General features: G+C 42.2%; 1 protein-coding gene across 1 annotated transcript in view; it reads right to left on the bottom strand.

Moving 5' to 3' along the window:
* Positions 1-22,674, bottom strand: part of CPT2 (carnitine palmitoyltransferase 2) — a 28,724-nt gene extending 6,050 nt beyond the window's left edge. The window contains exons 1-3 of the mRNA XM_059063794.2: positions 22,372-22,674; positions 9,326-9,406; positions 7,459-7,565 (exon numbers count right to left, since the gene is read on the bottom strand). Of these exons, the coding sequence (XP_058919777.1) occupies positions 7,459-7,565; positions 9,326-9,406; positions 22,372-22,523 (340 nt within the window). The 5' untranslated portion in view covers positions 22,524-22,674. The remainder of the gene's footprint in view (positions 1-7,458; positions 7,566-9,325; positions 9,407-22,371) is intronic.
* Positions 22,675-25,122: the final 2,448 nt, after the last annotated feature.

Genomic DNA, 25,122 nt, shown 5'->3' on the forward strand with positions numbered 1-25,122 from the left:
TGTTGAGTATTATATTGGCTGTGGGTTTGCCATAAATAGCTTTTATTATATTGCGATATGTTCCCTCTATACCCACTTTGGTAAGAGTTTTTATCATGAATGAACTCTGAATTTTATCAAATGTTTTTTTCTGCATCTACTGAGATGATCATATGGTCTTTGTCTCTTCTTTTGTTGATGTGGTGTATCACATGATTGACATGCATATATGAACTACCCTTGTGACCCTGGGATGCATCCAACTTGATCATGGTGTATGATCCTTTTTTATGCATTGTTGGCTTTGGTTTGCTAATATTTTGTTGAGGATTTTTATATCCATACTAATCAAAGATATTGGCCTGTGATTTTTTTGTTATAATGTCTTTGTCTGGTTTTAGTATCAGGATGATGGTGGCTTCATAGGATGACTTTGGGAGTGTTGCCTCCTCTTCAACATTCCATGTGCACTTGAAAAGAATGTATTCTGGTTTTTTTGGATGTAATGTCCTGAAGATATCAATTAAATCTAACTGTTCTATTGTGTCATTTAGAATCTCTGTTGCATTACTGATCTTCTGTCTGGAAGATCTGTCCATTGATGTCAGTGGGGTGTTAAAGTCTCCTACTATTATTGTATTCCCGTCAATTCTCCCTTTATGTCTGTTAGTATTTGTTTTATGTATTTAGGTGCTCCTATATTGAGAGCATATAGGATAACGAATGTAATATCCTCTTCTTGTATTGATCCTTTTATCATTATACAGTGTCCTTCTTTATCTTTCTTTATGACCTTTGTTTTAAAGTCTATTTTGTCTGATTTAAGTATTGCTATCCCTGTTTTCTTGTCATTTCCATTTGCATGAAATATTTTTTCCATCCCCTCACTTTCAATACATATGTGTTCTTTGCCCTAAAGTGGGTCTACTGTAGGCAGCATATTGTAGGTTCTTGTCTTATTATCCAGTCTGCCATTCTACATCTTTTGATCAGAGCCTTTAGTCCATTGACATTTAAAGTAATTATTGATAAGTATGTATTTACTGTCATTTTAAACCTTGTTTTTCAATTGATTTTGTATATCTTGTTTCTTCTTTTTGTTTTTCCTTTTGTGGTTTGATGGTTTTCTTTTGTATTATGCTTGAGTACCTTTTCTTTTTGTGTTTTTGTGAATCTTTTATATGATTTTGATTTGTGATTACTCTGATTTTCAAGTATGTTAACCCATCACTAAATCTACTTGCTTTAGACTGGTAGTCATATAAGCTCAAACACATTCTAAAAGATCTACATTTTCTTACTCCCCTCCCCCACATTTTGTGATTTGATGTCCCATTTTACATCTTCATGTTTATTCTTTTACTGTACACGGTAGTTATAATCGCTTTCATAGAATTTAAAAAAATTTTTTTTTTTTTTGCGGTAAGCAGGCCTCTCACTGTTGTGGCCTCTCCCGTTGCGGAGCACAGGCTCCGGATGCACAGGCTCAGCAGCCATGGCTCACAGGCCTAGCCGCTCCGCGGGCATGTGGCATCTTCCCAGACCGGGGCACGAACCCGTGTCTCCTACATCGGCAGGTGGGCTCTCAACCACTGTGCCACCACGGAAGCCCTAAAAAAAATTTGTAAACCTATGTACTGACTTATTTAAGTGAGCTTTAATCCTTTTATATACTTACCTCTTCTACTGTTGTTTTCTCTTTCCTATAGATTCTTGCTTCTTTTCTATTTACAGAAGACCTTTCAATATTTATTTTAAGATAGGTTCAGTATTCCTGTATTCCTTTAGTTTTTGCTTGTCTGAGAAATTCTTGCTCTCTCCTTCTATTCTAAATGATAATCTTGTTGAGTAGAGTATCCTAGGTTGCAGGTTTTTCCCTTTCAGGACTTTGAATATATCTTGCCACTCCATTCTGGCCTGCAAAATTTCTGTAGAGAAATCAGCTGATAGCCTTATGGGGGTTCCCTTGTAACTGCCTACTTGTTTTTCTCTTGCTACTTTTAGAATTCTCTCTTTATTTTTAACCTTTGGCATTTTAATTATGATATGTCTTAGAGCAGGTCTGTTTGGGTTCATATTGTTTGGGACCCTCTGTGCTTCCCGTGCCTGGAAATGTGTTTCCTTCTTTAGCTCTGGGAATTTTTCAGCCATAATTTTTTCAAGTACATTTTCAATCCCCTTTTCTCTTTCTTCTGCTTCTAGGATTCCTATTATGTGTAGATTGGCATGCTTTACGTTATCCCGTAGATCTCGTATGTTGCTTTCACTTTTTTTCATTTGTCTTTGTCTGCTCTTCTGATTGGGTGATTTCCATTATTCTATCTTCCAGATCACTTACTCATTCTTCTGCATTATTTAGTTTGCTATTTATTGCCTTTAGCTTGGTTTTCATCTTGGCAATTGAGTGGTGTAACTTTGACTGGCTCCTCTTTGTAGTTTCTAGCTCCTTGTTACAATGATCTGAATTTCTAACAATAGCTTTTCTTAATTCCTTCTGCATTTTTATTACTTCCTTTTTGAACTTGTGGTCTGGTAGACTGGAGAGGTCATCTGTTTCATTGTTCTTTCAGGGGATTTCTCTTGTTCTTTTAATTGGGAGTAATTCCTCTGCTTTTTCATTTTTCTTATATTTCTCTGACTCTGAATTTAGGAGAGTTATCTACTGTGGTCTTGAAGGGCTGTTTTTATGTGGGAGTGTCCCTGTGTAGCCTGCCTGAATCCAAAATTTCCCGTGTGAGGGCTGTTTTTGGTATGGATGCTTGCCATCTCTTTCCTCAGGGTGGCCCTTGTCCCCTTGATACAGGGTGTGTTTGGTGTTGTGGTGACCAAAGCCTGCACTGGATGTTGGGTGGGCCCTCCTCTTTGCTTTGTGGATGTCACAGCACTGCAGAGGGGAAGGGTCTGCTCCCCAGTTATTGTAGTAGAAGTTCCCAGATCTGGTTCTAAGCTGTGGTGTGAAGTAGGCGGAACTGGAGCACTCCCTCTGGAAAAGGAGCCGCTGCATGTTTCTCCCCAGAAACTGTCTGCCAGAATGTGCGATTCTGTGATGCTGCCTGCCACCTGGTGTGAGCACCCACAAAGACCACTACTGCCTGGCACTGCCCTTGGGGGACACCTTTGCTTGGGGGCTCTGGTAACCTGAGGTCCCTTAGGCGTGCAGGCGCACTCACAAAGTGGTTGCTCCATAAACCCACTGGGGTCGTGTTCCCTGAGCCCGCCTACAATCGACCCAGATGGCCTTCAGGCATGCATGGTTCTGGTCCCAAATCCACCAGAGTGAGAACTCACTGGGGCCACCTCCCTGCGCCCATAGTGGGACTGCTGCTAATCAGCTCAGACAGCCCCCAGGCAGGCACGTGCAGTCCTGAACCCAAAATCTGCCAGAGCAGCAACCTGCCAAAGCTGCAACCCAGCACCTGCAGTGGGATCGCCAGCGATAAGCTCAGATTTCAGGCCCGCCTTCATGTGTGCCGCCCACAAAGTTCACAGAATCTGTGGTGACTGGAGCCACACCCTGCTGTGAGCATGCTGACAGTGAGGCTGCTATGGCAGGCCCACACCCCTCCCCTCATGTGTTGACGACGGGGCTCCTGCAGACCCATGCTCCATCCTGTGGGCACCCCCAGTTGCAGCCTGGGTCACACTCCAGGCCCTTTGGGATGTCTCCCCACAGTCAAACCGTGTCCTCTCCCTGGTCTGTCCTCTGAAACCTGAGTTTCAGCACCCAGTCACTGCACACACCAGCAGGCAGACGTCTTGGGCTCAGAAATGCAGCAACATGGCCAGAACCATCTGTGTTGGTGTGTCTCTACACTGCAGGGCGGCAAGCCAGCTCCTACACTCTCCTCTCCAGCCTCTGAAGCTCCCTATCTGTCCTGGTGAACCTCCCAGCCAGTGAAGGAGGTTCTCAGGGTGAGGGAAGCTGTCCTCTTTCACTGCTCCCTCCCAGGAGCACAGGTCCTGTCCCACATCCTCTTATCCCTTTTCCCTTCTTCCTACCCAGTTACATGGGGATCTTTCTTGCAGCTTTGGTTGTATGAGATCTCCTGCAAGCTTTCAGTAGATGTTCTGTGAGAACTGTTCCAGATGTAGATGTGTTTCTGATGTATTTGTGGGAGGAGGTGAGCTACACATCCTTCTACTCCGCCATCTTGGACTGAACTCTATGTTTAACCTTTTGAGGAGCTGCCAGGGTGTCTTACAAAGTGGCTGAACCAGGCCTTCCCTGGTGGCGCAGTGGTTAAGAATCTGCCTGCCAATGCAGGGGACATGGGTTCGAGCCCTGGGCCTGGAAGATCCCACATGCTGCGGAGCAACTAAGCCTGTGCGCCACAACTACTGAACCTGTGCTCTACAGCCCGCGAGCCACAACTACTGAAGCCCGTGCGCCTAGAGCCTGTGCTCCACGACAAGAGAAGCCAGCAAAATGAGAAGCACGCGCACCACAACGAGGAGTAGCCCCCGCTTGCCACAATTGGAGAAGGCCCGCATGCAGCAGCAAAGACCCAATGCAGCCAAAAATAAATAAATTAAAAAAAAAAAAACGAAGTGGCTGAACCATTACCACCAGCAGTATACAAGGGTTCCAATTTCTCCATATTCTCAGCAGCATTTGTTATTGTTACTGTAATTCTTATTTGATTGGAGCCATTCTGGTGGGTAACCATCATGGTGGTTTTGATTTACATTTCCCTAATGTTTATTAATTGCTTTTTCCTCCTCATTCCGTTTCCTTTTTTGATACTTACAGAAATAAAAAACAATAATACCTCACTGGCATTCATGCTGAAAAGAATAGTTGTTAATTCACACCCCATCAGCTTAGGTTTCTCATGCTTCATCTCCTTTCAGGGACGACATTCACACCTGACTGTCTCCCTAATATGGCAAAAAGTCTTCACCATCATTCTGTGTACTATGTACATTACTGCACTCCCTCTTTTAGGAAATGCTTGAAAAGCAATTAGAAATAACTATCAGTGAGAGTGAACCACTCCAACTAGCCCTCTGTATTCCTGTGGATGTTTTGCTTGTAAAAATTCCAGAGGCAGTATCTTAACAGAAAATGTGTTTTCAAGGGAAGTTCCTGGTGGGATTAGGAACTTCCTAATCAAATATAGTCTATCTTTGATTCAAGGAAATAGTTTTTACATATAAAGTATTGGGAAAGGATTAATGGACATGAATTTATCTATTATTCATTTGTTGGTCCATTCATTCCATTTCATTCCTTGCGAATCAGTGCTGTGCCAGGTCCTGGCCCAGGGGATATAGAGAAGAATAGGGCATGGACTTAAATCCAGAAGAACTCTGATAAAGGAGACAAATAGAATTAAAACATAATGCAATGTATTAAAATGGGGGCAAGATGTATTTGACAAAAGAAGACATGAATTTATGCCTCTGATCCCTTCAATAAAAGAATTTTAAAGAGACAGAAACCAATAAGGCAAAGAATGAGAGAGGAGAAAGGAGCAAATATTAGAAATTGGAAACCTCTCTAGCCAATTCAAGGAAGCCAACCCTAACCTGGCAGCAGAGAAAGCCAAGAAACAGTATGATTTACACAGCAGAACCCCCAGAGAGCTCAGGAAGTAGCAGCCTAGATATATCTGGTTGAAGGGCTGTTTAATTAGACCCCCACCCCACCCCCCAGATTCCTTCCCCACTCCAATAGGAGACTTAAGTTTTATTCACTGGAGAAAGTAAAATTGGGGGACATAAGTTACATATGAGAGCTCAAGTCTTCTTCCCTTATCCCACTCCTACAACAGCAGCAAACAGGAAAATATCTTTTGGCAGTTTACTGGAAAAGCCTTCCCTGGGAGTCTAACCCAAAGACACCAACATTAGGGGCACCCCGAGGAAATGGTTTAGCTGATCACATTACAGTGAAGCTGTGACTGACAAGCACACCCTCATCTACAGAGCTTCCCACAACTTTTAAATACCTCATTCAGATCTAAGACAACAAAGAAGGATTATGAAACATCTGAAGAAAGAAAAGAGGGTAAAACAATCCAGCAAAAAGGAAATTCGAGACAGACTATGAAGGAAGATGAGAATTAAAAAAAAAAAAAATCCAAGGTAAATTATTAAGCACATAGAAAGCAAAACAAAAGAAAGTATAATTATTAACTTCAGAGAAACCAAAGTTCATATGGGAAAGGAAAAACAATTCCAATGTGCTACACAATTCAGGTGACAATAGTGTTTACATGATTATAATAGTCTAAACACTAGGTATTGAGCAAACGAAAATTACAAATAACTATACTGTGACAATGAGGGGATGGAAATGTGGTGAGGATATAAGAGACTGCTAAATCCTAATCTTTTACAGTGAGACATCAATAGATAATGCCTAAAACTACAAAAGATGCATTAATATGAGTAAGTAATTTAGAGAATGGGGGAAAATGAGAAGTGAGAAATTAGGGGAAGGTCAGGAAATTTCTGTTTCTCCTAACAAGCCTGAGAAAACTGTTTGATTCTTTAAACTATATGCATGTATAACCTTATTAAAAACATAAACTGAGCTAAAAGAAGTGCTGTGGGAACAGAGGTGGAAGCAACCAACTCTGAATGGGAAGAAGGGCTGAAAGGTTTCATAGAAAAATCATCCTACCCAACCTTTTTTTTTCCTTTTTTTTAAATTAAGATATAATTGACATATAACATTATATTAGCTTCAAGTGTACAACATGATTTGATATTTGTATGTACTGCAAAATGCTCAGCACAGTAAGTCTAGTTGACATCCATCACCATACATACTTAGAAAATTTTTTTTCTTATGAGAAGCTTTAAAATCTATACTCACAGCAACTTTCAAATATACAATACAGTATTATTAACTATAGTCACCAGGTTATACATTACATCCCCAGGACTTAACTTATTTTATAACTGGAAGTTTGTACCTTTTGACCCCCATCTCCCATTTTGTCTAGCCCCTGTCCCGAACCTCTCATAACCACCCTAACTGGGTCTTAAAGGAAGAATTTGCCAGGTTAAAAATGGTGGTGCAAACAACATGGATAAAGGCAAAGAAGAATGAAAGACTAACGGGTTGAGGGAAGGAGTTGTTCAGTTTTGCTGAAGCATGGGTGTGTCAGGAAGGATGGTAAGAGATGAGGCTGGAGTGGGCAGTTGGGCCAGACTGTGAAGGACCCAGAATGATATACACAGGACACAGGACTAAATCCTACATCCTTTACAGACAGAACCAATGATTAGGTTCTGTCTTGATCCCACCTACAGAGCAGGCAAGCTACTGCTCTTGAGCATGGACTGCAGGCAGCACCTCGTAGAGGATGAACTCACTCAACCTTAATGTTTACCTCAGGAAGAGAGGATGAGATAACACTTCAGTGCTGGTCTCACCAAAAATATCTGTGAGATTAAAACAGGAGAGATGACTTGCTTTCCATTACGGAGGGCTCTGGAAATATCAAGCCCACAGCCCTGCCTACCCACCTGAAATGTAGCTCGTATGTTTATTCTGCTTGTCCTGAGTGACTAGTTGCTTGTGCAGTTCTTTTCCAATCCCATTTTCAAAACTCTTACACAATTGTTCCGTTTTCCTGAAATGTTAAAGAAAAGATAGAATCAAACCATGGCAGGGAATAGATAATTTTTATTTATTTATTATTATTATTTTTTAACATCTTTATTGGAGTACAATTACTTTACAATGGTGTGTTAGTTTCTGCTTTTATAACAAAGTGAATCAGCTATACATATACATATATCTCCTCCCTCTTGCGTCTCCCTCCCACCCTCCCTAACCCACCCCTCTAGGTGGTCACAAAGCACTGAGCTGATCTCCCTGTACTATGCAGCTGGGGAATAGATGATTTTTAGATTCGTGGCCAAGAACTCATCATAGAACTTTGGGTCCCCAATAGCATATCCCTAGAACCAGGGACTGAGATCAGAAATTACCTCTGGTCAGAAGAACAGGAATCAATCTAAACAGATAAATCTAGGATATCTTAAAATGATTCATCAGGAAGATGAATCCACATCTCATAAAACAATGTGTAATCTAGGAGGCAGCTTGGCATGGAGAAAATGATATAAGCTTTGGAGCCAAGAAGAGCTAAGTTTGAATTCTAGCTCTGTTACTTTCAAACTGTGTAACCGTGGACAAGTTACTTGATCTCTCTCAGTCTCAGTTTCTCTATATGTAAAATAGAGATAATATACCACCTTACATGATTTTTTAAATATTTATAGAGCTAAGGATTTAGGATAGTTTGAAACATAATACTTAGTAACAGGTAGCTATTACATCATTACCATGTCAATAGAAGCTTCAAGTGACTAATGAGGAATATTTAAAAGCAGAGGACTACATTATGAATGGTCATCTTTTTTTCCCATCACTGTCCATTGAAGGACTCTGTGATTCTAATGAGAAGGCCAGTTATTTGCACAACAAATTCCCATTGTGGAAGAAGAGTACTATACCAGGATACAAGAGCTTGATGGAATCCGCTTTTTAACAATATCCAATATTATTTTCCAATTCCAGACTGAATTAGTTTCCTAGGACTGCCATAACAAAGTACCACAGACTGGATGGCTTAAGACAACAGAAACTTATTCTCTCACAGTTCTGGAGGCTAGAAGTACAGAATCAAGGTGCTGACAAGACCATATTCTCTCTGAAGACTCCAGTGGAGAATCTGTTCCAGAACTTTCTCTTAGCTTCTGGTGTTACCAGGTATCCTTGGCATTCCTTGGCTTGTTAATCCACTCTAATCTGCCTCTGTCCTCACATGGCTGTCTCTGTCTCTCTCCTCTTCTTATAAGTATACCAATCATACTGGATTAAGGACTCAGCTCTCTCCAGTATGACCTCATCTTAATTAATTACATCTGCAACTACCCTATTTCCAAATAAGGTCACATAATGAGGTTCTCAAAAGGGAATGGATTTGGAGGGCACACTATCCAACCCAGTACATATGCTCACCAAGCAAACTTCTGGTCTGCTACCTGCTCTCCTTAATGAACCTCCCTACAAGAGCACATGCTCCCTATAAATGACTGGAACCAGCTAGCCGACCAGGTAACACCCACCAAGACGGCACAAATTTGGCATTCTGGCTTATAAACCATTGCCTGTTGAGTCTAGTTAAAGAGACTCTCACCTCAGGGCTTGGTCGGCCCTTCATGAGTGAAAATCTATTTCCTGAATTCGCAAATGTAAAGACTAGGTCCTAGGTGCCTGGTGACCCAATCAAATCACAGATACTCCCTGAAACTTGGTTCACCAGCACTTGCCAGCCTCCCCTGAGCCACCCATCCATGGCCATTCAGGGTTCTCAGCTTTTACCTGAACTGGCCATCATCCAAGAGAGGCTTCTGCGCGCTGAGGTATCTCCTAATGGTGTCTTCAAGTTTGGGAATAGGCAGCCTGGGAAGAAAGTAAGGTCAAGTGTAAGGGTGACAATCTGTAGAAGAGGTTAATTAGCTTCCCAACCCAAACTAACCAATAATTACTGGGTAATTAACTTCTTTCTAAAAAAAAAAAGGAAGCCACTTACAAATAAGAATAGATGAATTTAAGTACAATTGGTAGCTCTTTTTTAAAGTAAAACAGTAACTTTTTAATGTATTAATGATGAATTTCATAAGCTGAATTAGTAAACATACTAACAGATTCAAAATGGGGCAGAATTTCTGCTTCCTGTCACAGTTATAATACCTGTGTTAACCCTATACTGGCACTGATTTTATTTCTACCCTTAGTTTGAACGACTGTCTTTTTCTCTCCAAAGATGAAAAAAAACTTCTATTTTTAAATTTTCTAGTGTATTTTATGACAGAGAATCACACAAAAGGGAAACACAGGTCTGTCCAATGGGCCAGCCAACCATGGGATCGACCATCAAGCCATGCATAGCTCACCAGAAGTCCTGTGAGGAAGAACCAAATCTTCCTCTGTGCTTACTTACTCATCATTCTCTACCAGTGGATTCCCAATGACAGCTATAGCGATGAAGTTACAGGTCCACAGTGAAATGAACACACCAGGGCTATGTCGTGAGGCATACTTTTTTTTTCATGTTAATAATTTTATTGAAAGATATATCCCCTAGTGCCAAAACTTAATCCAAGTTTGTTAGGTTACCTCTGCCAACTCAAAATTAACACTGATACATTCAAAATACCTAAATATAGCAGCCATTTAGGAAAACTGAAAAGTTATCCATAAAACACAGTTTAAGACCTTACTATAAGATACACTGTAGTTCTTCAGTTTATTTTTCAATGCATGTTTATCCAAAATACAATGTCAAAAAATAAATCTGAATTTACAGCCATCATGGACTTAGGCTGCACTGAGTAACCATTCACAACACTGTAACACTGCAGGTCCCCTTACATGGACTTATGCAGAAAATCCCCAACACTACCTCAGCTATCTCATAATTACAAAGTTACCTACTTACCTTTCTCAAGACTTTGTTTTGATACAGTAGGGACATTAGGAAAATTTATCTTCTTTTTAAATAATTCTAAATTAGACGCAATGACAGTTTTATAAAAGCAGTCCTTATTAAAAAGATCCTGGAGTGTTAACTCTAGCCTGAACTTACTTTAGTGGGGTAAAGTAAGTTTTCAGAGTGATGATTTATTTTGGAGTTATTAGTACAACAAACTGAATTTTCTCAATGGAACTAAATTAAGGCAGTATAGATTCTACAAAAAAATTGTTTATCATGGATAAAGTCACCTGTTTTCTATAAAAATTATCAAAGATCACTTAATGAATATGCTAAACTTACCAAGTCTATATTTTTGCCTTCTATAAAATACCCTCACTGTAAATGTCAAATAAGAACATAGTCCATATCACTGGATTACCTGATACTTGCAGAAGATGGCCATAGTTGTGAAGTTACTGATTCACAAGGAAATGAAACAAACATGGATAGTACAGTGAGCTTTTCACAAAGCTAAATTTGCTTACATGAAAAGTCTGTTCTTAATTCTGAGATTGTCCCACCCCGCCTTTTTGGGTGAGAGTCCTTAAAGGTCTTTTTTTTTTTAAGAGATAATGTTGATAACAGTATTTTCCCCTATAATTTTACTGATCTGTGAAATCTAAAAGTATATGACGGTGAAAAGACAAGGAGATTTAGAATCGGACGTAGGGTTAAGTCCCAGCTCTGTCACTTAATCTCTCTGATATGGTTATAGGTGGCAAATTACTTCATGTCCCTCAGACTCCATTTCCTGCCTCACAGGAAGTTGGAGAGAAGAACTGCCTCACAGAGAGATCTGAAATCCTGTCAAGTTCCAGCCCCACCCTGTACAAGTCTATCACCAGCACAGCTGGTATATGGAGAGGTTAGGGTCACAGCCTTTGGACTCTCACAGATAACTCAGAGTTTGCATCCAGGATTCTGCCACTTACTATCTAGGTGATCTTGGGCAAATTTCTTACCTCTCCAGCCCTTCTTCCTCCATGTGTTAAATATTAGCTCACTGGACCATTATGAGGATATATAAAGAACTTAACAAGGTAACTGACATATAGTAGGCACTAAACATATAGCACATATGGAATGTGTATTTGTAGAACCCAGATACCTATTGATATCTATAGACAGCTCCTTCCATCTCCTTTTCATTTCCCTCCTAGCTTCCTGCTTCCCTCCTCTTTTGACACCTCCCACCTTAGGCACAAACCCTGTCCCCAGCCATTCCCTTCGACCCACTCAGCAACATCCAGTTTAATAACATAGCTATTACTCTTCACAAGCCAACTCCACTCTATCTTGCAGAACCCCCATTCCATTCTGAATAAACTACCCTATATTCTATAACTTCTTCTCCAGAACTTCTTCTACCTCCAGGTCACCTTTCTCAAAATCTGACTATTCTGTAAATACCACTTGCCTTCAGATTCCTCCTCAAAGAAAGCCACTCCCCAACTTCTAGGAAGGACCAACACCCTCCTAACCTCCACAACCTGCCATCAACATCAAACAAGTTTCTTTCCTCTCAAATCTAATTGTACCACCTTCTCCCCATCATCATCTGTTATCCACTCCAAGGAATGCTGGGTTAGTAAACCAGCTCTCTGGTGGGTAGGGGGTGAAGCCCTGATTTGTAGCACTTACCAATTTCTGTAAAACTCCCACCATGGCCAAGTTCAGGCTACCAACATGATGTCACTGAATGTGGAGCTGGGTAGAAATGCACAGAGTTGGCTCGCATGATTCTGGTGATGTATAGAGAGGGGAGCTCACCACACATTAGGATTCTTCCTCTGAATCCCCTTTTCTCACCTCCACTGGCACATGGGTGGGCACAGAATAGGTACTCAATGTGTGTTAAATGAATTAGTTGATTACCTTCCTTTACCCCTCTACGCACCCAGGACCCTTCTCTATCATTTTTAGTGGCATTTATGTATTTATGTCTCTCTTCCCCATCAGAATGCAGACCATGAGATCCTTTAAGGATGCAGAAGATGGAGTTAGAGATTCTCTTCTCCCATCCTGTTGGTTTTGACATCTTCTTCTGATTCTCTTTTCCTCCATTATGTCCTCTTGCCCTAAAAGTGCCAGCTTTCTCAAGACTGGCTCCTCTGCCCTCTTCTGACTGGATACTCCATCAGTGATCCCCCCTGCTCTGACAGAATCAACTCTGACACTTCCACAGGCTCTTCCAAGCAGGCAACTAGGAAGAAAACTGAAGGTATGCAAGGGAGCATAATCCTGTCAACTGTGGATTCGTTCTTTGTTTAGGGACAGTGTGCTAGGCTGGAAAAGCCTAAGCTTTGAAGCCAAACAAACCCGAGTTCAAATTTTAAACAAGTCACTTTTCAGAAAGTAGATTGGTGGTTACCAAGGGTGTTGGGGGGATGGGGAATGACTGCAATGATGGGGAGAGGTGATGAATTAGATAGTGGTGATAGCTGCACAACTCCGTGATTATATAACCCTCCCCCATGGAACTGTACACTTTAGAAGTATGAATTTTACCAGCGCACAGGCACTAGACCCAGGACCACCAGGGCCCTGCAGCCAGAGACCACAGGACCCAGAGGCACCCACCAGTGAGCAGGCACCAGCCCTCAAATCCCTGACCTGCCCACCAGTAAGGCTGCTTTAGCCTCAGGACCAGCCTACCCACCAGCTGGTGGATACCAGCCCCAGGGCAACAACAGTCCCTCAGCTGGAGGGCCCAGCTCAGACTCCAGCAGGCCAGCAGCACCTGCCCTGGGACTGGTTGGGCCTTGGCCTCACCCACCAGCAGGCCAACACAAACTTCGGGACACCCTTGACCCCGCAGCCAGCTGTGTCAGGAGCCAGCCCCATCCACTAGCAGTCCAACACCAGATCTGGAACCTCTGGGCACCCTGGGCCCTGCAGCCAGACCCCAGGAATTGACTCTGCCTACCAGTGAGCCAGCACTAGCCCTGGGACCCCCGGAGCTCTGCAGCCAACCACCTTGTGACCCAGCCCAGCCAACGGCAGCCGGCAGCCTCTGCACACGGCAGGGCCTGGCAACCAACCAGACCAGGAGACAACCAAGCCTATTAGACTGCCCATGGTAGTCAGCCTACCACAGGAGAAGGACCCACGCAGTCCACATTAAGGGCACCCCTAGAGCATATAGCTCTGGTCACAAAAGAGGAGTGCAATACTGGGACACATAGGACATCTCTTACAAAAGGCCACTTCTCCAAGATTGGGAAACATAACCAACCTACCAGATACACAGAGCTAAAAACAGCAAGTTAGGCAAAATGAAGTGACAAAGGAACATGTTCCAAATGAAGGAACAAAATAAACCCCAGAAGAAGAATTAAGTGAAGTGGAGATAGGCAATCTACCTGAGAAAGAGTTCAGGGTAATAACTGTAAAAACGATCATAGAACTCAGGAGAAGAACGGATACACAGAGCAAGAAGTTAGAAGTTTTAAACAAAGACTTAGAAAATATGAAGAACAATCAAACAGAGATGAAGAAAACACTAACTGAAATGAAAAATACACTAGAAGTAATCAACAGTAGACTAAATGATACAGAGGAACAGATCAAATGAGCTAGAAGACAGGGTAGTGGAAATCACTCATGCTGAACAAAAAAAAGAAAACAGAATGAAAAGAAATGAGGATGGTTTAAGGGACCTCTGGGACAATATCAACTGTACTAATATTCATATTATAGGGGTCCCAGAAGGAGAAGAGAGAGAGAAAGGGGCAGAGAACATATTTGAAAACATAATAGCTGAAAACGTCCCTAACATGTGAAAGAAAACAGACATCCAAGTCCAGGAAGCACAGAGAGTCCCATACAGGATGAACCCAAAGAGGAACACATCAAGGCACATTGTAATTAAACTAAAAATTAAGCATAAAGAGAAAATATTACAAGGAGCAAGGGAAAAGCAACAAGTTACTTACAAGGGAACTCCCATGAGGTTATCAGCTGACTTTTCAGCAGACTCTGCAGGCCAGAAAGGAGTGGCATGATATATTTAAAGTGATAAAAGAGAAAAACCTACGACCAAGAATACTCTACCCAGCAAGGCTCTCATTCAGATTTGATGGAGAGATCAAAAGTTTTTCAAACAAGCAAAACCTAAAAGAGTTCAGCACCACCAAACCAGCTTTGCAAGAAATGTTAAAGGGACTTCTCTAAGCAAAAAAGAAAATGTCATAACTAGAAACATGAAGATTAGAAAAGGAAAAAGCTCACCAGTAAAGGCAAATATACAAAAAACTTAGATCATCAACCACATACAAAGCTAGTAGGAAGGTTAAAAGAAAAAAGTGGTAAAATCATCTATAGCCACAATAAGCAGTTAAGGGAATCGCAAAACAATTAGATCTAAAATATGATGTCATAAACCATCATCATGATATGGAAGGACAGTACAAATGCAGGGTTGTTAAAATGCATTTGAAATTAAGAAACCAGCAATTAAAAACAATCATGTATATACACAGATGGCTATATTTAAATCTCACGGTAACCACAAACCAAAAATCTATAATTGATAACATGCGCAAAAAAGAGAAAGGAACCCAAAGGTAAGACTAAACATTGTCACCAAATCACAAGAGAAGAGAACAAAGGACTAATAAAGGAACAAAAAAGAACTACAAAAACAATCTCAAAACAATGAACAACATGGCAATAAGAATATACATATCGAGGGCTTCCCTGGTGGCGCAGCGGTTGAGAGTCCGCCTGCCGATGCAGAGGACACAGGTTCGTGCCCCGGTCCGGGAAGATCCCACATGCCGCGGAGCGGCTGGGCCCGTGAGCCATGGCCGCTGGGCCTGCGTGTCCGGAGCCTGTGCTCCGCGACAGGAGAGGCCACAACAGTGAGAGGCCCACATACCACAAAAAAAAAAAAGAAAGAAAAAAAAGAATATACATATCGGTACTTCCCTGGTGGCTCAGTGGTTAAGAATCCGCCTGCCAGTGCAGGGGACACGGGTTTGAGCCCTGGTCTGGGAAGATCCCACATGCCATGGAGCAACTAAGCCTGTGAGCCACAACTACTGAGCCTGTGCTCTAGAGCCCGCGAGCCACTACTACTGAGCCTGTGTGCCACAACTACTGAAGCCTGTGCGCCTAGAGGCCGTGCTCCAAAACAAGAGAAGCCACCGCAATGAGAAGCCCATGAACCACAACGAAGAGTAGCCCTTGCTTGACACAACTAGAGAAAGCCCGTGCACAGCAACAAAGACCCAACACAGCCAAAAATAAATAAATAAATAAATTTATATTTAAAAAAAGAATATACACATCAATAATTACTTTAAGTGTAAATGGACTAAATGCTCCATTCAAAAACAGAGTGGCTGAATGGATACAAAAACAAGACCCATGTATAAGGTGCCTACAAGAGATTCATTTCAGACCTAAAGACACACACTGATTTGAGGGGATGGAAAAAGATGTCCTATACTAATGGAGATCAAAAGAAAGCTGGGGTATCAATACTTATATTAGACAAAATAGACTTTAAGACAAAGATGGTTACAAGAGACAAAGAAGGACACTACATAATGATCAAAAGATCAATCCAAGAAGAAGGTATAATTTTAAATATATATGCACCCAACATAGGAGCACCTAAATACATAAAGCAAATATTAACAGACCTAAATGGAGAAATTGACAGTAACACAATAATAGTAGGAGAGTTTAACACCCCACTTACATCAATGTACAGATCATCAAGACAAAAAATTAATAAGGAAACACTGGCCTTAAATTACACTTTAGACCAGAGAACCTAATAGATACATAAAAAACATTCTATCCCAAAACAGTAGAATACACTGTTCCAAGTGCACATGGAAAATTCTTCAGGACAGGTCACAAAACAAGCCTCAAAACAAGCTAGGCCATGAAACAAACCTCAGAAAATTTAAGAAAACTGAAATCATATCAAGCATCTTTTCCAGCCACAATGCTGTAAGACTAGAAATCAACTACAAGAAATAAACTGCAAAAAACACAAACATGTGGAGGCTAAACAATATACTACTAAACAACCAATGGATCACTGAAGAAATCAAAAAGGAAACAGAAAATACCTGGAGACAAATGGGAAAAAAACCCACAATGACTCAAAATTCATGGGACGCAGCAAAAGCAGTTCTAAGAGGGAAGTTTATAATGCTATAAGCTTACCTAAGGAAACAAGAAAAATCTCTAATAACCAATGTAAACTTACACCTAAAGGAACTAGTGAAAGAAGAACAAACAAAACACTAAGTTAGTAGAAGGAAAGAATTCATAAGGAACAGAGCAGAAGTAAATGAAATAGACTAAAAACAAATAGAAAAGATCAATGAAAATAAGAGCTGGTTCTTTGAAAAGATAAACAAAACTGATAAACTTTAAGTCAGACTCATCAAATAAAAGAGAGAGGGCCCAAATTAATAAAATCAGAAATGAAAAAGGAAAAGTTAAAACTGATACCACAGAAATACAAAGGACCGTAAGAGATTACTATGAACAACTATATTCCAATAAAATGGACAACCAGAAGGAATGGACAAATTCCTAGAAATGTACAATCTCCCAAGCCTGAACCAAGAAGAAACAGAAAATATGAATAGACCAATTAACAGTAATGAAATTTAATCAGTAATTTAAAAACTCCCAACAAACAAAAGTCCTGGACCAGATGGCTTCACAGGTGAATTCTACCAAACATGTAGAGAACAGTTAACACACATCCATCTCAAACTATGCCAAAAAAAACTGCAGAGGAAGTAATGCTTCCAAACTTATTATAAGAGGCCAGCATCATCGTGATACAAAAAACAAAGATACCACACAAAAAAGAAAATTACAGGCCAATATCACCAATGAACATAGATGCAAAGATCCTCAAGAAAATATTAGCAAACCAAATCCAACAATACAATAAAAAGATCATGCAGCCGGATAAAGTGGCATTTATCACAGGGATGCAAGGATGGTTCAATAGCCACAAATCAATGTAATACATCACAATAGCCAACTGAAGAATAAAAGCCTTATGATCATCTCAATAAATGCAGAAAAAACTTTTGACAAAATTCAACATTTATTTATGACAATACTCTCCACAAAGTAAATACAGAGGGAACATACATCAGCATAATAAAGGCCACATATGTTAGCTCCAGAGCTAACACATACTCAATGATGAAAAGCTGATAGCATTTCTTCTAAGATTAGGAACCAGACAAGGAATTCCACTCTTGCCCCTTTAATCAACATACTATTGGAAGTCCTAGCCACAACAATCAGACAAGAAAAAGAAATAAGAGGAATCCAAATTGAAAAGGAAGAAGCAAAACTGTCAGAGTTTGCAGATGACATGATACTATGTCATAGAAAATCCTAAAGACACTATTAAAAAACTACTAGAGGGCTTCCCTGGTGGCGCAGTGGTTGAGAATCCGCCTGCCGATGCAGGGGACACGGGTTCGTGCCCCGGTCCGGGAAGATCCCACATGCCGCAGAGTGGCTGGGCCCGTGAGCCATGGCCGCTGAGCCTGCGCGTCCGGAGCCTGCGCTCCGCAATGGGAGAGGCCACAACAGTGAGAGGCCCGCGTACCACAAAAAAAAAAAAAAAAAAAAAAAAAAAAAAAAAAAAAACTACTAGAGCTCATCAATGAATTCAATAAAGTTGCAGGACACAAAATTGATATACACAAATCTGTTGCATTCTACTTGCTAACAATGAACTATCAGGAGGAGAAACTAAGGAAACAAGCCCATTTACAACCGCATCGAAATGAATACCTAGGAATAAATCTAACTAAAGAGGTAAAAGACCTATAAGACACTGAAGAAAGAAATCGGAGATGACACAAACAGATGGAAAGATATACTTTGTTAATGGATTGGAAGAATTAATATCATTAAAATGACCATAATACCCAAAGCAATCTACAGATTCAATGCAATCCCTATCAAAATACCAATGTCATTTTTCAGAGAACTAGAACAAATAATTTTAAAATTTGTATGGAAACACAAAAGACCCCCAAATAGCCAAAACAATCTTGAGAAAGAAGAAGAGAGATGGGGATATCACATTCTCTGACTTCAGACCACACTACAAAGTTAGCATAATCAAAACACTATGGTACTGGCACAAAAACAGACACACAGATCAATGGAACATAAGAGAGAGCCCAGAAATAAAACCACACACTTATGGTCAATTAATCTATGACAAAGGAGGCAAGAATATACAATAGAGAAAAAACAGTCTCTTCATTAAGTAGTGCTGAGAAAATGGAACAGCTATGTGTAAAAGAGTGAAATTAGAATATTTTATCAAACCATACACAAAAATAAACTCAAAATGGATTAAAGAGCTAAATGTAAGACTGGAAACCATAAAACTCCTAAAAGAAAACATCAGCAGAACACTCTTTGACATGTATCACAGCAATATTTTTTTTGATCTGTATCCTAAAGGCAAAGGAAACAAAAGCAAAAACAAAACAAAAGCAAAACAAATGGGACCTAATCAAATTTAAAAGATTTTGCACAGCAAAGGAAACCACACACACACACAAAAAGACAACCTACTGAATAGGAGAAAATATTTGCAAATGATATGACTAATAAGAGGCTAATGTCCAAAATATATAAACAGCTCATACAATTCAACGTCAAATAAACAACCTGATTTTAAAAATGGGCAGAGGGATGTCCCTGGCAGTCCAGTGGTTAAGACTCCGTGCTTTGGGACTTCCCTGGTGGTGCAGTGGTTAAGAATCCGCCTGACAATGCAGGGGACACGGGTTCGAGCCCTGGTCCAGGAAGATCCCACAAGCTGCAGAGCAACTAAGCCCATGCGACACAACTACTGAGCCGGAGCTCTAGAGCCCGCGAGCCACAACTACTGAGGCCACGTGCCACAACTACTGAAGCCCGCATGCCTAGAACCTGTGCTCAGCAACAAGGGAAGCCACTGCAATGAGAAACCCGCACACCACAACGAAGAGTAGCCTCCGCTCGCCACAACTAGGGAAAGCCCGTATGCAGCAACGAAGACCCAACACAGCCAAAATTAAATTAATTAATTAAAAAAAAAAATCAAATCTGACTCCTATCTCATGACTGTAACCACCATGAGATGCTGCTTGCCACTTATCCATTATATCATAACTGTTTACCTGTTAAATCTCCCCCACTATACAGTAAGCTCCTCACCATGACTGACTGGTCTCCAAATCCCTATTAATCAATGTTTATCAAATTAATAATGTGAATGTGTAGGTCAGGTTGTTCCACCCTTTCTCTCCTTCGGACTTGAAGTTTTATATTCTGAGATTAACTGCTCAGTGTGTATAAACAGAACCCTAAAAAAAAAAAAAAACACCTAACTGAACTGTACACCTAAAAATAGTTAAAATGGTAAATTTTATGTTTTGTATATTTGACTACACTGAAAAAGAACAAAGAAAAAAATATAACACCTAAAAACCAAGCAAATGATACTGCAAAGCTTCCTAGAGGAAAGCAAGTCCAAAGCCACTTGATTAAAAGGCAGTGATATAATAGGAAAAGGAAGAGGGAAGGAGGAAGAGAGATCCAATTGGACCACTTAATACTAAGGGACTAGTCCTTCCCATGCCAACTAATAAGGACAGTTCCCTGTTTTGGCATCTTACCTCACTCTAGCCTCACAATAGCCCTATGAATTGTGTGTTCTGTTCCTACCTTACAGGTAAGAACTAGGGCTCAAAGAGGTTGACTGAATTGTCTGAAGCTATACAGAAAGAGTATCAGATCTGAAATCTGAAACTAAGTTCTACCAGACTTCAAAGCCAGGTCTTTTCACAAAGTGTGACATCAAAGAGTGTGAAAGACAATTCATTTTACCTCTCCAGAATCTCAGATAAAAGGAATCTCATCTTATCTAACTTACAACTTACAGGTGAGGTGCTGGAGGCCTGGGGAGGGAGTCATCATTTAAAGTTATATACAGGTGATAAGCGCTACTGTTTGTAGCTCCAAGATATCTGTGCTGTGGATTGGAGGAAATGATCTTGATATTCCTTGATATTCTTTTTTTTTTTTTTTTTTTTTTGCGGTATGCGGGCCTCTCACTGTTGTGGCCTCTCCCATTGCAGAGCACAGGCTCCGGATGCACAGGCTCAGCAGCCATGGCTCACGGGCCCAGCAGCTCCGCGGCATGTGGGATCTTCCCAGACCGGGGCACGAACCCGTGTCCCCTGCATCGGCAGGTGGACTCTCAACCACTGCGCCACCAGGGAAGCCCTCCTTGATATTCTTAATATCCTTCCCAGCTTTCCAATTCTAAAATGGAGAAAACCCCTCTGATCTTACACCTGGGTGGGGCCCGGGACTGTCTGAAAGTTAAAGGCCATCTGCAGCTGGGCTTGGCAAGTGAAGACAGGCTCTGTCATTCCTCACCTTTCCCCCACATACTGGCTCAGCTCATAGTCAAGAGGTCAAGGCTTATCTCACAGGCACAGGGACTTTTTCTTTCTCTTCCCCATCCTCCTGCCAAATTTAAACAGTGGGACTGGGGCTAGATAATCTCATTTTAACTTGTTTTAGATGTTTGCACACTGTAATTTCACAAGTATCCCTCAGATGATACTCCTGAGAGGATGGGGGTGGGCAGTGATGACAATGGGTTAAGGGGTTCCCGGCTGTAGAGAAAAACAGCAACCTAGCAGTTGGGGTTGATGCCCATGACAGTCTTTGTTCTGTTCATGGGGTAGGGCCTCCAGCCCCTGGACTGGGAGGGAGATCCCTAATGGCAGCTTGGGGAGAAAGGAAGTAAAAAGGCTCTTTGAAACAAATTTGGAACTTGGCACCAGGAACTAACTGGTGAGTAGAGAAAGTAAAGTTTGGTTTTAGGGGGTGAAGGAATTTAGGGACATTTCTAATATTGGAGGAGACCTGGCAGCTTAGAGTAAGGCTGGGAGTTCAAAGACTGGGCAAACTGGAAGCTGAATTAAAGAAAATACTGGATGAGGGAAGGAGAAGGAAGATGTATGGGAGCTGTGTTTCACAGGGGAAGTAGATTCTGGGAGAAGTGTTTTAGAAGGGGACGGGGGCGTAGCTATGGTGAGGAGGCACAGAATTTGGGTGGGCTCTGTATCTAATGTGAATAAGATAAGATTTGGGGAGGGGTACTGAGGGTGCTGCCTAGAATTCTGTGAGGGTGGGCTGAAGTTGCAGGGAGTAATGTGGGTTAGGGAGGAGGGTGGGGGGAGTGTTGAGCAAGTATTGGTAGGAGTGAAAGGTTTCCAGGTGAAGACTGCTGAGGACTTGGAGGGTAAGATGAATACTTGAATCTGCTTGGGGGAGGATAGCGTGCTAAAATACAAGAGGACTGGAGGCACGGGGAGTGGGGCTGAGGGTTATGAGTAACAGGCGTGAAAAAGGTGGCGTGCTGGGAGAAATTGAGGGAGAGTACCTATTATGTATCAGGAATTGACCGATCCATATTCTGTGCAGGAATGCGGGGAGACAACCTAGTTGGAGGGCTAAGGGTAGTGTTGGCGATATGCAGGTTGGACATTTTTCAGGGAGAAATGTGAGGGACAATAAGATATTTGATTGGAAGTCGGTTTTTTGTAGGAGTTGGAGAAGAGTTCAAGAGAGAAAATCTGAGAGAACAATGGCTGGGGGGAGCGGGGGATTCTGGAAGAGAATTTGGGCATTCTGATGTTCCAGTGCCATGAGATCCTGAAAGTCACAGGATTTTCAGATTGGAGGATGCGGCAGCGTCCCAGGTAAAACTTTAGAGACGGAAAAGGGTTCAGCAGAATAGGCGTGAGTGACTGGAGAAAGGCTGGGGCTGAACCCCAACTCGCGTGGACGGCGGGGACCGGGAGGCCGGGCTCACCTGGGCAGACTGTCCTGGTAGTGCATAGTGGGCACGATGCTCAGCTGCAGGTACTGGCCCGGGTCGAAGCCTGTGCTCAGGAGGCGACTGGGGGCTCCCGGGCCAAACGCAAGGCCCCGGGGCCAGGCGCGCAGCAGCAGGCCGGCCACCATCGTCCCGGGAGGCGGAAGCAGCGAGAAAGCGGAGTTCTGGTTACAGAGACCAGGCCGCCGCCCTCAGTGCCCTAGGACGCTGCGTCAGGGACTCGCGTTCAGCTTGTGCCGATCCGCGGAACAACTTCCGGCCTTCTGGCCCCGCCCACGGAAGGCCCCGCCCGCAGATGGGCCCGCCCGCAAATGGGCCCGCCCACAGACCCACTGAGGCTCAGAGGGTCCAGCCCACTGCGGGGCTGGCACGGTCGTCGCCTCCCGGCTCTGTTGGTCTCTCTTCTGCTCTCTAGGCGGCAGGAAACCGAGCTCCGAAGCCACATCCTTCTCCTGTTTTGGAACAAGGTAGAAACTGAACTGGAGAAAAAGAGAAGCCGGAAAAAGCTTTTGGAATCTGATAAATTTGGTCCAGACTCTGTCCCTGGGAGATTATGGGAAAAAATTTAAACCTCTGTTTCCTCATCTGAGAAGTAGAGGTATGATCATTCAACCCAGACCCCACGTTCCTAGATGTGAAATGAAACAACTTGGTATGTACGGTGCCTGGCGCTGTAAGCAGTAAATGGTGGCTGCTGTCGTTACTATTCACCCGTCAAGTTTGCCCCAAAGAAGGTTTCTGACATACCGTGATTAGCCCCGCCGAGCTGCCCTTGAGCTCACTTGAGCTGGTATCAGAGAAAATGTGTGCAGGAGTTTCCTGGAGGTTCAGTGGTTAGGACCTCCGCGCGTTCACTGTCTTGGGCCGGGTTCAATCGCTGGAAGGGGAACTAAAATCCCGCAAGCTATGCTGCGCGGCAAAAAAAAAAAAAAAAAAAAAAAAAAAAAAAAAAAAAAAAAATTAATGGAGAAAATGTGTGCAGAAGCCGGAAACCATGGAGTCTCCCATCCAGCCACCACTTCTGTGCAGAAAACCCTTTTTAGAACAGGATCCCTTCTGCTAGAACATCCTTTCTCAGTTTGAACATTTCCAAAGACAGGAAGCTCTGCCTCTGGCCCTAGGAAGCCTTCTATGCTCAGTGGACCCCATGAGGCTGCCTGTCCCCACAGATCACCTCCAAGTTTCCTTCCAACTCCGACTCTAAGATTATACAACTTGAATAGAGGCCTATCAGCCCTTACCCATCACAAAGCAACCCCACCACACTCCCATTCTTGCTTTCAGCTGCAGTTTAGAATTAAGCAGGCTCTGCTCCCATTTTACAGAAGAAAAGGAGGTATCAAAAGACATAAAATCATGCTGTCTGGCTTGAGGTACAGAATTCCATTCCAGGAACAGGACCTTCCCTTAGCTTCAGCTCTCACTCGTGGCCCTGTGGGTTTAAGGTAGCCTAGTACATCTGCTCTGTCCCATAACTGACGAAGCAGTGCCAGAAGCTGGAGCACACTGAAAACAGCACTAGACTGGGAGTCAGGAGACCTGAGTTTTGGTCTCAACCCTGTCCTTATCTAGTTAGGTAACCCCTGGTTGAACAGGAAGATCACTAATGAGCCCACACTCATTCAGTGGTGACTACAAATCCCTAAGAACTGAACGTGTAACTTAAAAATACTGAATGTCTAATCCTCCTCCCTTGAGGGGAGAACAGACAGCACTGTTTAGACCCAAGTCTAAAACATCAGTGCCATTTGCCTGTAGTGTATAGGAACAGAGGGAGAATATCAAATCCTTCCTGAAAAAGCTTACTCCAAATCCAGACAGTTTTCAAAGCCTTGAAACCTGAGGCAAACATCAGGAGCTGTGTAGAGCTAAGGGGTTCAGAGAACCCGGAAGAAACAGTGAACCTAATAGAAGAGCAGTGGCTCAATTCTAGAGACAGAGGGCCAGGGAATGTGCCCATCAAGTCTAATAGCTGAAGAGGGCCCAAAAGACTTCTGGAGGTGCATGGCCAATAGTAACAAATCTAACCCCTCAGATGGGTGTCCAAGGCCTTTTTCTGGCACCCACCTGGTTCACCACTTCCCATGATGTCACCCCAAGAACCCTATGCTGTAGTAACACTGAACTGTTCACCATTCCCAGAACTTGTCTTCACTCCATGCTTTTTTTTTTAAGCTGTGCCTACTGTGTGAAATATTTTTTCCATGAATCTCTTCCTAGTAGGCTCTAACATCCTTCAAATCCCATTTCAAAACTCACAACCTCTATGAAGTCTTCCTCAATCCTCATCCTTCCACCTTCCCACAAGAACAAGTTTCTCCCTCTGATTCCACAGCCCTTTTCACAATGTTTTACTGTTATATATGGGAAACAGAACTATATTATGATTCATTATGCAAGGCAGAGATCTTGGTTTCATTTATGTACCCAGGTTTCTAGCACAGGGCCTATCATGGGTAGGTGCTTGCCTTCTTTCTTCTTGGTATGGCCCTGGAGCTTGTATCCCATTAAGGATAAACATGAACTGGAGGACCAGAAACACCGTATTTTGCTGTGTAAGGGTCAAGAAAGTTCCTCTACTTAGAGAAAAATTCTGAAGAATAAATTGTATCAAAGTAATCCCAGAGTTCCGCTCTGTTTCAAATTAACTATGAAAAAGCAGAACATGGTGGACAGGTTTAAGTAATATTCTTATTCAAAACCAAAGTTCTTAAAAACAATAAACAT

Source organism: Kogia breviceps, chromosome 1 (assembly GCF_026419965.1).
Source record: "Kogia breviceps isolate mKogBre1 chromosome 1, mKogBre1 haplotype 1, whole genome shotgun sequence".
NCBI lineage: Eukaryota > Metazoa > Chordata > Mammalia > Artiodactyla > Physeteridae > Kogia > Kogia breviceps.